Source organism: Pempheris klunzingeri, chromosome 12 (genome assembly GCF_042242105.1).
Source record: "Pempheris klunzingeri isolate RE-2024b chromosome 12, fPemKlu1.hap1, whole genome shotgun sequence".
NCBI lineage: Eukaryota > Metazoa > Chordata > Actinopteri > Acropomatiformes > Pempheridae > Pempheris > Pempheris klunzingeri.
The window spans coordinates 18,464,378-18,479,133 of NC_092023.1; the positions used below are offsets into that span (position 1 = coordinate 18,464,378).

Below are 14,756 nucleotides of genomic sequence, written 5' to 3' on the forward strand. Positions count from 1 at the left end.
GACGGTATTAAATTACAAATACATCAATGATGTTTCCAAGATTGTCATTACTGTAATTTGATTCCTTTACGTGCCAGCTAATGATTGAAAACATGCAGTCCCAGTGAAGCTGCTCCCAGTAAAGAACAGTATGTGCTCATTGGGATCAGATGTGTACAGTATATGGTTGGAGTGTCTGGCTCTGTGCCCTTTCTCATGCATCTCTCTCCCAGATTGCTTTTCCACATACTGTATTATCGCAGTGAATCAGACTGGAGAGAGTGAGATTACAAGAAAGACCATACTGCTCTTTGAATTCAGAAAGCACCACTGTTCACCTTTGTACTAGTTACTGTGCTTTTCTTCTCTGTGGGAAACAAAATAGCATCAAATGAAGGGAAATCACAGTGCAGGCCTGATACACCTGCTTTCATTTTAGACAAGCACTGAGGCTGGTTCTCTTGTAAGCACCCCATTATATATACATCATAAGCCCAGTGCACAACAGCAGGAGAAGCTAATCAGTACACTGAGATGCATCATGCGAGGGACAAGGCCTGCCTGAACCAGAGGACATGCATGACTTCTCTAGGGATGAAGTGCATTTATATTAGAACTGAGCAGCATACAAAAATAACCGATTTGTGTATCTCCAGGGTCCCTTCTTGGTAGATAATGGATGGGGGGGGGAGGGGATGGCGGATGACGCAGGGGGAACTGAAGAATGCAATTAATAGAGTCTGCAAGACCCAGGAACATCAAACATCGATGCACCCTCTGCAACTCCCTGCCTTTAATCCATGACATCCCGACTGAGCAAACCCAGGCCCCGTTATAAATTAAATTAACCAAACACTCTGTGCCAGTCAATGGGGACTGAAAGGGTCTTGTGTCGGGAGAGACGAGCCCCATCAGCTGTGGTTCTCAGCAGCAGGGCCGGCTGATAGGCAGCAGATGTTTGTCCTGCTTTTACTTGCTTCGCAGCAAGAGGTTATCTGCTCTGATTCTGGCCTTGCATGTGCTATGCCAGTGAGTCAGCGTGATAAGATAGCCTTGGAGCTTGCAGTGGATCCTTACAATGTCATGCAAACATGCTATCAATCGTTATTTCACAGCTTCAACAGGTTTTATTTGTCTGTATGTTAGTGTGTTAAACAGAAAATCACAATTATCAATGTGACTGAGCTTAGTTGGTTGGTCAGTCATCCACAATGACCTCACCTTCCGACTCCTGTCCTCTCCGGGGGGGCTGTCGGGCAGCATCATTTTAAGGTATTCTTCTTTCGAAAGTCTCTGCAGTGATTTTCCATCTCGTTCAGCAGCCTGGAGCCGGCAGGCAGCCTCCTGTGCGTACAGCTGCCTGTAGACGATACAGAGGGCACAGAAGAGCAGAGCTCATCAGAAGGGCTGTGAAAGCCACAACCTGCAAGGGAGGCCTTGGGCCATCACGGCTTGGGTCCAGCTATTTAGAAAATAATGTCAGTATCACACAAAGGATTCACGTGGATCCATCTTTGCATGCCATCATCAGTTGCCTCCTTGCTCCATGCTAGTCAGGTAAGTGGGGTAACAGGGTTGGAGTGGGGAGCCAGGGAGCAAATTCTTTTTTCCAATCCCACCCTGCCAAAGCCATGATTAAAGAGACTGTGAAGAATGCAGCCAAGCACTGTGAGAGGTAGAAAGGAAGGAAGGAAAAGAAGAGGGTTTTGCACAGAAATTACATCAAGAGACAAGTGCAAACCACAGACTCAGGGGGGAGTGTTCAGACAACAACAGAGGAAGACATGAGAGCTGTTAGACAGGGTTGGAAAAGGACCTACAAGAGGTGACATGTTTTGTTTTGGTGGCGGAGGTTGTCAACAGGGTATTTTCAAGGAACATTTACATGATTTTGAAGGTGTTGAGTGTTTTGGAGGGGAGGGAGGTGGGGGGTGCAGTGCAGTGAAGGGAGGATGTGACTGACCTGGCTAGTGAAGTCGTGTGGCTGTGAGACCTCTGCTTTAAATGAGCAGCCTGTGAGCATGACACGCTGAGTGCTGTTGGCAGGGTGTTAGATGGCCACAGGGGGATATGATAGACAGCAAGAAGTAGGGACAGCCTGGCTGCAATGGTTACCTAGAGACACTACTGCTGAGAGTTGCCCTGTTTTAAGCTTTTGGCACCATGGCAACCAAGCCCTAAATACATAGACGAGTATTGCAAATGTCCATGTGCGACTGCCAGATGCATTCTGACTGATCCATGAGATCTCTGGATCAAATGCGTTTGTTCTGTTCTGAAGGCTGGAAAAGGAAGCATAATTAATTGAGCTCTGTATACTGGTGGCTTGTTGCTAAAACTGCAGGGAAGCCCCGTCTTTTCCCTCTGTTTTGTGGCTAAGCTTTTGTCCAATTTGTTCTTTATTTATGATTATGTTAAGATCGGAACGACACTAATGCCCTGACCTTTGCAATCATATCATATTCTACAGTGCGAGAGCGCCTGCTAAATGCCTACGATGTGTAATAAATTCAAATTTTGTTGATAATTGGTGTAAAAGACAGAAGGTATGTTTTCATTCACCTGTTTTAAATACACATTTTTATTTCCAGAAATGTGAAAATATACCAAAAAAAAGATGAAATGTTCTTTGGGCTTGGCTAAAGTAGATGCCTGACATACTGCAAAAAATTCTAAAAAATGCAAATGCAAAAAATGCAATCAAGGCTGATGGAAACATATTTTTTCAAGTGTATCTTGATGTTGCTGTCTTCTTCGGCTGTAGACAAGATTTTAATGTCGCGCTGCCACCAGCCTCTCTATCACTGTAGCATCTCATAAAAACACCACAGAGTACATGTGATTCAGAAGAGACAAATTCATTCGTCTTAGATGGGAAAGAGCATGAAATGACATGATGCATCAGAGTTACTGGTGCTCGATTAAATATGTGATGTTCCTTGCATGCTCTTACATTTGCTTCAAGGTATCTAACAGACACGTGCACTGATTCTCATCTTACTTAGCTAGATTTCACATAAAGCTTGCTCAATACTGGAAACATAACTAGAGGAGTTCTGAGAGCATGTTGGATGAAAGTCTGGCAGGAGGAAGTGTCAGTGGGCAGTAAACAGCAGTAGGAGTCTGTAGGAGACACAGCAGAAATGTCACAACCACTGATGCACAGCTGGTTGCCCTCCACTCTCAGCATGTGCCACATGACAGGACCAGCACTTTAGACCTGCCATGAGAGGCCAGTGGGGTGGTGGTCTGGGACAAAGGGGGGGAGGGAGGGGGTTATGTGAGGGAGCAGGCTGGGTCAGATTGGGGCCACAAGGTTGACTCTGACTGACTGTGTACCTTGAATGCTCAGACAGCATTTTGAGGAGGAAGGCTAACAAGCTCTCCGCTCCTCTGGAGCAGGAAGCAGAAGCGAGAGAAAAAGAAGCCCATGGTTAGGAGCATTGTTACACATCCTGCATTACGGCCAGCGTTAGAGCAAATGAGAAAACTTTTTAGAAAAGGGGTGGAGGAACTACATTATGTTAGCACAATATCTGAGAGTAATATTAGACCATTTATCATGAGGCACTGTTATGTAAGATGAAATAAAACTGTAGGAATATATAAACAAACAATGGGGAGCGTAACTCAATTACAGAGCTTTTTCATAAGTTGGCAGAAGATGACTTCAGTGCATGCGATCAATCACACAGCCCTTAAGTGGCAAATTTCACAGCCTAAATGAAATTACTTGGGAGCTTGAGCAGGGGGTTTCTTCCAGGGCAAATATCGCATTCTCTCCTCCAATATAGGCCACGGGCCCACACGCAAACACCTTCAAACAAGCACATGCGCGCGCACACACACACACACACACACACACGTGCAGTCACACCATCAAAGCTGTGTTTCAATTTCACCATCAATGGCTTTCTGTTCTCTACAGCAAAGCATTTAATCATCATATAGATGCAGTCACCGCTAATATAAAGTCTGTGGAGAGTATACATTCTCAACCTGGCTGAGTGAGTGCATACGCTCGCTCTACCTCTGCCATATTTCTCTAGGCTCTTCTGTGACGGGTGTCCTTGGGCAGCATGTGTGACAGCAGTGAGTTGCTGTGTGTGGATTGTTGCTTGGCTCCCAGCAGAGATGCTGATCTGGTAGAGGCTCAGCCTGGCAGTCCACCGAGACACGGCTTCACGGGAGCGATCAATAACCACAAGTGACATGTGCCAAGTGTATTATGTCCACGGCTTCATTGAGCTTATTTATTTTGTGGCTGTCGGCTTCAATCAAGGCCAGTTTATGCACACAGGGTGGGCAGATGGGGGAGGGTGGGGTGGCACTTGTATTGGAATGGGTCTGGCTCAAGTGCAACACTAAGTCTGAGAGGAAACAGCCCTACAGTGAGAGAAACAGTGCCGACGAGGCCAGTTAGCGTGATTAAAAAGTGTGTCATTTAGTTTTGCTAGCGAGTGTTGAACTTAATGCGAACTGAAACTAAACTCTACTGACTTGTTTCTTGTGGTATTGAAGCATATTTGGTGATGTTCTCATATGTGCTCTCTCTCTCTCTCTCTCTCTCTCTCTCTCTCACACACACACTCACCCACACTCTGAAATGTTGGGAGGTCCCTCAGTGTTGTGGGCATCATCATCATCATCATCACCATCATCATCAGTCGTCTTCATGCCCACTGGGAGTTTGCAAACGGGCTGTGGGCGTGTCTGTCCACAGGCCTCTGAGCTAGGCCCCGGCTCTGGACCTGGCTCTGGCCCTGAGCTGCTGGTCTGGGGGATGGTGTACACCTTGGAGGAGTCAGCGGACATACAGTATCTGGCGCCACGGGCCAGGGGACTGCCGGAGTGGTGTGAGCCACTGACCAGACAGCGAAAAAATAAAGCATAATGTAACTCAAAAGCGATCAACAGAGAAAAAAAAAAAACATGAAAGCATAAACAAACACCAACAATGAAAAAAATGATAATGGCTACTAGCAAGGCAACTAGGTCAGAAATGAGTGTTGAAAGCTCAGTGGGTTAGACAGGATGACATCATTTCCTCCACACAGAGTTCACCTCTAACCTACATTGGAAGATGATTCACATTCAGTCTATCGTGTGCATTCCTGCTGAACTTTGTCCTTTCAATATTTAGTCAAATATCAACTGACAAACCAGATTAAAGGGTCAGTGCCTTCAAATAACAAAGATAGGAGGCATACTGGTTGAGGTATACATCACTATGACTCCTGCTGGTTTCCGTTTCTCACAGCATAAAACATTAGATAGAAAAAAAACAGTGACTGTGTGGTGAGATATCAATGGGTAAGAGGGACAATGTGTCTTGTTTTGTGATCTGGGAGAAACTACCCATAAAATGAATGCTGTATTATAGAGAATAAATAATTCATATTTATAAAATTCTCAATATTTCATTGATATTTCAACAACCTTCTGTGGTTGATTTTAAATACGGTATATCACCAAATCTTTATCTGTAATTATGGTTTCTGCTCTGTGAAAATATTTAGCTTAACATATCCTCGGACTACAACCTCATTCAACTAATGGTTTATGCAGGATGAATGTTTAACATATTTAACGATGATGTTGTTGTTAATATTTAACAAGGATGCAAAAATGAGCCATGCATCAGAAAACGATCACTCTGCCCGTCTCCTTTTGCTCCTTTTCAAACATAAATGCCATCAGTTTTGATGTGAGGGTGGACAGTTTGTGTTTGATGTAACCAGCCTGGTTAGAATCATTAGAATCATCAACTGGACTCAGATTTAGATAAACCGCACAGGTCTGTAACAATGTCATATTTTGGTCTTAACGTCATATTGTTTGCTGGAAAACTTTCAGCAAACACAACAGAGTCTCCTAAGATACTCTAAGAGATAAGAGTTGGCTTTAGCTGGAGGCACTACGTACTCCGTTTCCATATTCATGACCATCTGGGCCACACCCTGCAAAATGTGCTCCTGCTGCTTCACTGTGTGTTCAGATGACACTCTCGTGTCAAAGACCATTATAAAAAAAGGTGGGACGCATCGGCGTAGTCAAGGTGACGGCACGGGCTCTTCACTCATTTCTGAACGATATCCTAAAGTGGACAGTTCTGACGGCCCTCAAACAGGTCAATGATCTGAACAGATTGTGGTAACATAATCCTGTATGGCATACACAAATAGATACCCATTCTATTTCACAGAGACAGACTGTGAGTGGCTGCAGGGCCAACCCTCTGTGACACCTCTCCTCTTTCCCATATGGGCCCCAGTCTGGTGAGGAGGACTTGGATGACGGTGTGATAAAACCCCCCATGTTGCTTCAGTCTGACAATAGCCCCACCCACCAGCTTCAGCACAGCTGGATGAGTCAGGCTATGGGTCAGCACTGACGGAGTGCCACCGGGGGAAAAGGTCAGCTAACAGCCAGCAGCCACCCTTTTTTGCATGTGTTTGTCACTCTGTGTGTGCTGAACAGAACAGGCGATGGGCTCAACAGTGTGGCAGTGGTGGTGTATGTGTGAATGTACATCCACATGTGTGTACACAGTGGATTGAGCCTCAAGCCATCATGCCATTGGGCGATTTTTCCCAACGGTCAAATCAATGACCCGTCACGCTAGAATTAAGCCACAGCAGAATGAAGTTACTGTTCTTAGAGAAGAAAGAAGAATGCTGACATTTGCTGTATAGTATTCAGTGCAGTAGCAAATAAAGGGGAAAAAACACATGAAGTCTCCTTGTGCAGAGTTTAGGCCTTCAGAACAGCTTCAGTGCTCCTTGGCACTGATTCAACAAGCCTCTAGCACTGTTTTTAAGAGGAAAAAAGTTAGACTGTACCTTGAATGGGATGAAATCTCGCTCAGGTCGCCGATGCTTCCCTCTGTCACATGACTAGACATAATGGCGGAGGCGTAGCCCTGTGGCAGGTACAGTTTCCCATGATCCTCCTCTGACGCCCCGTCCTCATGGTGCTCTGATACCCAGGGGTGCCCCTGCTCCCCCACCCTTCCCTGCAGCAACACCCGGGCCCCAGGGGCCACGCAGGGATTAGTGTCGATGCCGCTGTCTGTAGACGCCCCTTTGATGTAAGTGAGGCCCAGCATCTCCGGGTCCATCAAGTCTCCGGAGCCAAAGTGCTTATCGTCGCTGTTGCTGGAGGCGTTGCTTGAGAGAGTGTTGCTACTTGAGTGGCTTGAGTTTTTATCACCCGTCTGGTAGAAGGAGAGAGCAATAGGGGTGAAGGGGACAGTAAATCAGGCGAGGTCAAACAGCAGGTGCAAAAAATTCTTATGGTTGTTTTAACATGCTTGGTGCGCCAGAGGGGGGTGGCTTTACCCATCAGGCCACATCACAAGTTCACGTGTCCCAGACGGAGACGACAGCTTGTTTTCTTGAGGCCAATGATACTGTCAGGCTAGTTGACAGTAACAGGAAGAAATACAACCAGAAGACGCTTGAATGTCACATATTTTGTTTGTGACCTCATAAAATTTTGATTTTTAAGAGAGATGGTCACATGATCTGGCCCCTAAATCAATCAAAAGGGTTCTTACAGATTTTCATCAGCTAGTTTACTCAGTTTTGATCAGAAAGCCAGATTCATTCATAATTGAGTTGAAAAGAAAAACAGTGTATCCACAGTGTAAAACAAACTAACAATGAAATATGGTGATTCTAAGGCCTTTGGTGTCAACAGGGATGCTTAATCAAAGAATATAAGACTAAGACCTCAGGATTCAGGATTATGACCCGTCAGTTTTCTTCACTGTGCTATACTTAACACTGCTAAATCATGTAAGCAGCTTAAATCACACCACATCAGAAACAGCTACTCTGATTTGGAAAAACAAGCTCTGTGCATTAAGGGAGAGAATGCCAGGGGAATGGTTTAAATTTTCATCCACTGGCTTGGGTTAATGCAATACTGGCTGAATGCACTGAAAGAAGTTGTTAGTTGTGTGCGCCAGCCTCCAGCATCAAAGGAGAGAGGAAGGAAAGATGGTGTGCCGGGGCAGAAAAAAAGAAAAGATAAATGAGAGGGGAATATAGAAATAGGGGGAAACGAGAGGCTCAAGCACTTAATATATTCAACCTTCTAGGAAAATGTGTCCCAGAAAAGTGTGAGACAACGAGAAACGGTGATGAGATGAGATGCCCGTTAGCATGCTGATGAAGGGAAAGTGATAAGTGCAAAGAGCGCCTAGAAGGGCGGCATGAGGTTGAATATCCCAAATTGAGCTGCTTGTTGCTGCAAAGCCCATAAACAAGGACAATCTGACCTCACACTGATTCAAACACTGATGAGGGGCAAACCAGATCAGACAGTGCAGAGTCGGGCATCCACTCCAAACACAGCACACATACTGCAGAAGCTGCATTAAACTCAGCTTTCAAACGCTGTGCCCTTCAAAACAAAGTTAACAATGAATTTCTAAACAGTTCTATCAAATGTCATAGGGGCAGCTTCTTTCAAACTGAAATTAAAGTAGGTCAGACATTTACCCTGGACAGCTTGTTGGGTGAGTCTTTTCCTCCCTCTCTTTGCTTCAGTGGGTTCAGGATCTTGGTGGAGGGGATGTGCCATTTGGCCTCTGTGGACCAAGAAGAAAAAGCTGAGTGTGGAGAAGAACCCGGTGGGTTGCGACAGCATAAATCATAGGGCAACTGATGCAAGCTGTGGGTAACGTTCCTTTTAAAACATTTAACTTCTAGACTTCATATGCACCTGAATCCTGGCTGTTTAGATAACAGAACGTCTGACTCACCTGCAGACCTGGTCCTCTCCAGCGTGGGCTCCCTCTCCCTGTGGATCTCTCCGTCACCCCCCTGGATGTCCCCTGCCCGCTCATGGAGGATGGGGGAGGGACACCTGGAGAAAGAAAGAGGAGGAGCCGGGGCTGTAAATTATTTTCTGTCAAAAAAAAGAGTGAGGTCTGTATTCTACTCAGGAATAGGCTTCAATAGATTTATCACAGATGTACAGCAATTAGCTCAAGATCATTAAAGGTCGAATCACTTGAGCTTATAATAGAATAAAGAAGCTGCCAGACAACGCTGACAAGAGACCTCCTTTCATTCGACTCAAGCAAGGCGCTCTCTGGCGCTTGACAAAAGCGAAAGAGCAGAACATGTTTCAATGGGGGTCTTAATAAAAGCTTTAAGAGCTAATAAAGGATAGAAGAGACGAACAGAGGCCACAGCGTCTGATGATTATTAGCAAAGACTCTAACTAGAGATCAATCTCTGTCTGGTGTTCTGCATCGAGGCAGCTCTGACAGGGGACAGTGATCTCTGAGAGTTCAGTGCACTTTTGAGGGCTCTGACAGAAGAGCAGCAGTGTGGAGCTAAGCCTCTTGTCATGGTCTGTAACCACTTACAGACAGACACTGGTCTCTGATGGATTCTGCTCATGTATAAGACAGCCTGACACATGTAATGCCTGTGCAGTCTGAAGCCATACTGGCCTACAAACCATTATAGGACTTAAAGCAGGAAATATTGAAAAGAGAGCAGAATAACTAGAATATTCAAAAGCGCTCTGTATCGATGTGTACTGTGAAGACGACAAAACACACGAACTGTATACTTTGGATGACAGACAGAAAGTGTGGTGGTTTGTCTGTTAAAGCCTCGTCTTCCTGCTCTTTCCAGAATTTCAAATTTCTTTGTGCTCATTTCTAACCAAAAACTTTCTTTTTAATGGCATTCTCCAAAATCAAAGTGTAGTTTGCTAAAGTGGCACTTCAGTTGCGAGAGGATATACTGAAGGACAAGAAAAGATTCTTTATAATCACTTCCTATTATACTTAAGTGCTCACCCTTTTTAACCATTCCGAATAGAGGAAGGAAGGAGGATGTCCTCCAAGTTACAACAACGAAAAATACTGTATTTGGCTTAGATTTTTAATCGCTATAAAACTGAAGGGCTTAATTTTGTAAGTGCCCATTTATGCCCGAGGTAGCCTTTATGTTCTTCTGAATGAAATCATGAAACCAAGGCTTTGGGATGATTGAATGGAAACGTATTTTAAATGAAAGAAATCATACATGAAACTCATCATCCCCCATCATCTTCCCTCTTTTCACCTCTGGATGTGGCCTGAAATCATGGCAGGCATAATTTTATTGTTTTGTTAGAACGCTCTCTCTGCAAAAAAAAAAAAAAAAAAAAAGTGTGATGACTATCCAAAAGTGCACAGATGATTTGGCCATTTCATGTGGAAAAATTGCTGTCATTTTGCAAAATTGCATCTTCCCAGAAGTAGTGCTGGGACTGATTGTAGTTGCATTCATTACTGCTGAGCTGCATATTCCTAGAGGGACGACTTAGAGGCCATTTCAAAAGAAGTAACACTGCTGTGGTCCTGTACCCGTCATATCCAGGCTGCTGGGACCAGGTGCTGCTGCCACATGGTCCTGGATCACTGGAGGAGGACTGGTTACTGGGGGAGCTGCGGTAGTGCTGGTCTCCCTTGTTACATGAGGTGACCTGGGGGTTCTCCATATCCTGCATTGTCCTGCAGAAACACAGAGGCAAAAGATACACAAGTATAAAACACACAGCTATAGATGGTGAAAACCTGGGCTGTACGTGACATTATTATACACAGTCTGTTCAATTTTGGGCTGCAAATAATTGCTTAATCATATAAAATGTCACGAAACAAATAGTTTACAAGAATATAAAACAGAGTAACACAACAAATCATCACTGGTATTATGGAATATGCTCATTTTTAGTTTAGTCGACTGCAAAGATTTCTGTAAATCAAACAATTGCTATTTGAACAATTTCTGCACTTCTGTACCTGTGTAGATTATTATTTGAAACAATTTTACACTCATTTGAGTCTTTTGTACTCTCTAGAAAATTAACTTTCACTGGAAACTGGGCAAACCTTCCCTCACTGTTCAGTGTTGCTGACTATATTAGCGTGGGTCAATCCAGGGAACAGTCCCCTTCGTATGAGCACCGAGGATAATCTCTGAGAAAACGTGAGACCTGTCAGTAAGAGGGAAGGTGTCTTGGTTTCCAAAGACAGAACAGAGATTAGTCTGTAATAAGCTTCAGTGAGTAATCCAGATGGTGAAGCCCTGTGTGTATGTAAACACTGAAGGAGCTTATCAAGAGAGGATGTCTGAGATTTTTGCTTTGAAACACACACTTAACTCAGCTCTTGAACTATCTTTTCACACATGAGCTGTTGAAGGACGTTCAGTCATTTACCTACTTTGACTTCGACCATTATTTTAGCTCAACCTGTCCAAAGTGTATTTCACTGTCTTACAAGAAGCTCTGACCTGACTTAATATCTTGAGACAAGAGGTTTCTTTGCTTTTTCATCCCCCTTTCACCAGGAGAGCTTGCAGACTACAGTCTAGAGAGAAAAATAAACAGTGGATTCGAGTTATGTCTGCTGCCTGGAGGCCTTCCTTTTTACCAACACACCAAAATAGGTTAGATAACCGGACGGAAATAAGACTGCAACAACATCAGCAGGATGGCTTTCACATTAAGGCTCCAGCAGGGTCTGGCTGCATACTCTATACCTTACATCTCTCTTCCCTTATGTATTTGTTTATTTAATGAGTTTAGGATTGGCTTTGAATAAAGATGGTGATGTTCTACAGGGAAAAAAACATGTATTTTCTCCCTTCTTTTTTAAATATTCAAATCCAAACTTTCCTTCTATGTCCATTTTGCACATAAAGGAACATTCGGAAATCAGATATAACCAGGTACATTTCAGAAAAGTAATTGTATAATAGTAGCTTATATTAAATAAATAATGAAATAGCTTATAACACCATAAACGTCTGCTCAGAAGGCGACAAATTCTTGGCATCAACTCTTTCTGCTTTGTCATCAGGTTCCTTTGTCTAGACCTCCATGAGAACCTCACTAAACTGTCAGTAACTCCGTCGCTGCACACATCCTCCAAGACTTTGTCCAGATCGCTACATTTCCTCCCCGTCTGATGTGTTATGGTCACCTCAGCTGGGTCCAGGCACTTTAATGTGAAACAGCAGCAGCTGTCTTTTGTTCTCCCTCTTCCTCCCTTGACATGAAGTAAAGTTCAGGGGGATATTGAACTAAATTTTTCTGTCTGTGCTGTAATAACTTTCGAGGCTACAGAGATTAGCGGCTGGTCTCAGTTGGCTGCATAGTAGGTGTCATATTTTATGGTGCCAAGTCTGGATTCAGCTGCATGTGTGGATGGGATGATGCTTTATCTAAGCTATAAAGATTCATATGTGTCATGTAGAGCAGCGGCTCCAAACTACCTCTTCACTAACACCAGCTGTCATGTTCCAAACATGATCTTTAGACTTTACACCAGATGTTATTTAACAGTATTAATTATATAACAGCTGATATTGTTACGATAATGTTTTAATACAACTGAACCATCAGTATTTACCTCAGTTTGGTCATGTTTGCATTTGTACTACTACTATTGGGAGTGGCAAAAAGGTGCATGTTTCAATTATTTATCCATTACTTTTTATTAACTGTTTATCCATTAACTTAGCAATATACTTCATCCATAAATCTATTACTTTTAGCTGTCTGTTAATAATTTATTACTCAGTCTTTTATTGGTTACTTTTAGCCAACATTAACTGTTCAGTCTTTACTGCTTGCTAGCTAAATAGTTTAAGTGTTACAGCTGATTTGGTTTGCAGATTTTTCAATTTAGTTGTGCTACTCTACAATTACAATTATTTTATATGTTGTTTTCTTTTTCTAGAGTATGTGACTGGTTTATTCTCCTTCTGCCTCCCTCCCTCACTCCCTCTCTCTTCAGTCTATGGCTCCCTCATCCCCCTCCTTGACTCTCACTCCCTCTGGGGTGCTACATATCGTGGTCCTGGGAAGAGCACTCCCTTTGTTTCTGCAGTAATTGGATGAGATGAGCTGAGTTGTGTCAGTGTCCCCATCACCTCCTCCTCAGCAGGGTGCAGGAAGAGGGAGGGAGCAGGGAGCGGGGGGGAGAAAGAAAGGAGCGAGGGAGAATGGAGTGCTCCCACTGCCAGGGATGCTGATTAGGCAGAGAGGGCAGCCATTATCCCAGTATAGTCAGAACAGGCAACACCAGGGGGGGTCGGTGTGATACACTGGAGAGGTTATCATGACTGTAGGGGTTTCATTAAAATGAACAAATCACTGCTTTACATGGCTCAATGGAGATGTCCAAAAGAGACACAGTCTAGGACAGGAACAAAGTCTGAATGTGGCCTTATCATCTAAAGGGAGATGAAAGCGAAGCCGTGAATTCATTGGACTAAAATGCTCCATTTATATGCATGCAAATAAAAGACAATAACAGCCCCTCAAAGTGGTAATGTGGCTTTTCACTAAATGAGAGAGGCTGAGAGTTCAAAGATTTTATCTCAAAGGATTGAATCTTTTGAGCGTCAAGATGTTTGATCGCAAGCTTTGCTCTGCCTAGCTTTCTGAAAAACCTTGAGTTGAAAGCTTGACTTCCAAAAATGTCTTAAAAAGCATAATTTTGTTCATTTATTTTGTTCAGTTTTTGCACTTACTTTTTTTTAAACCACACTCTTTTACAAGCAGATAATCAAAATCTTGTTTAAGCTCTTGCAGTGATCTCTTATTGTGTGTGGATAGTCCTTTTTAGTAAAGCATTATGTGTTTTGATGCAACTTTGCTGTCACCTGATCATTCTGAACGAGGCACCACCTTTACCAACCAAAAGACAAGTCAGGAAAAGAATGGGAACTTTAACTATCTTAATTAATTTAAAGCTGTTCTTTAATGTACAACTCTGGATAGAAGCAAATGAGAGAGCAATGGCAGTGGAGAGAGGAAAAGGAGTTTACCTTGACCCATCTGGCAGCTTCCTATCAAAAGAGGTGCTTCGTGGAATAGCTGCCTGGTGCTGCTGAAGGATCTGCTGGCACTGCAGGCGGTCGGGGCCCTGCGTAGGCGAGCCTCGGGATAGAGGTGCTCCAGCAGCTGTGGGCACCCGATGCCAGGTGGTGTTCCTTCTGAAGGGTGTCTTGTACTCACAGGGTGTACCCTCGCTGTCGACCTTGTACTCCACCATGGGTATGCGGTAGAGCTCGGAGCAGCCCCTGAGAGAGAAGGAGGATGTGGATGGAAGCAAAGACGAAGCTTAAAGGTCGGCAATGAGGCCAAGATGAAAAGACTAAAGTAGCAAACCTGCTGTAAGCAGCTAAATGCTGTGTTCTGTGTTCACCAGTGAGCTGCTAACTTAGCTAACTTGCTAACAGTGAGCAGTGATGCAAAAATGTAATAAATTTCATTATTTTACAATATCCCATGATTCCACAATTATTACTTGCAATGTGCTCACATATACACTATGATTATCGCATCAGCCAATAAATCCACATTACAAATGTTATATTGATTCTTAGTAACATACACAATATATGTTTTGTTGTGTTTTCCGCCCTTTAAAACACAGCTGATCATGGTGTTGGGGGTTCATTTTTTTGTCTTGCCGTGACTACAGCAGAACACACTAATTCTGTCAGAAATATTTAGCCAGAGGCAGACATCTAGTTATAGTGCGTCCATGTGCAGGCATGTGTGTGACAACGATAAACATGCAAACATAGACACACAGTTGCAGTTGTATGTGCACACTCAGGGCTTACAGGCACATCAGCGAGACTTCCAAAACAGTGGAAAACACGTTGACTGTTTTAATAGAACCAAAAATCTCAGCTTTCCACTTAATCCGATATGGGTCTGTCCTGAGTAGCTCCACACAGGAGGCT

General features: G+C 43.7%; 1 protein-coding gene across 2 annotated transcripts in view; it reads right to left on the minus strand.

The window, feature by feature from the left end:
• The window catches only part of sipa1l2 (signal induced proliferation associated 1 like 2), an 80,216-nt gene that overhangs the window by 10,084 nt on the left and 55,376 nt on the right, over positions 1 to 14,756 (minus strand). For both annotated transcript variants that reach the window (XM_070840813.1, XM_070840814.1), the window contains exons 10-16: positions 13,830 to 14,084; positions 10,355 to 10,501; positions 8,750 to 8,853; positions 8,487 to 8,575; positions 6,822 to 7,195; positions 4,574 to 4,843; positions 1,201 to 1,339 (exon numbers count right to left, since the gene is read on the minus strand). In XM_070840813.1, the coding sequence (XP_070696914.1) occupies positions 1,201 to 1,339; positions 4,574 to 4,843; positions 6,822 to 7,195; positions 8,487 to 8,575; positions 8,750 to 8,853; positions 10,355 to 10,501; positions 13,830 to 14,084 (1,378 nt within the window). The remainder of the gene's footprint in view (positions 1 to 1,200; positions 1,340 to 4,573; positions 4,844 to 6,821; positions 7,196 to 8,486; positions 8,576 to 8,749; positions 8,854 to 10,354; positions 10,502 to 13,829; positions 14,085 to 14,756) is intronic.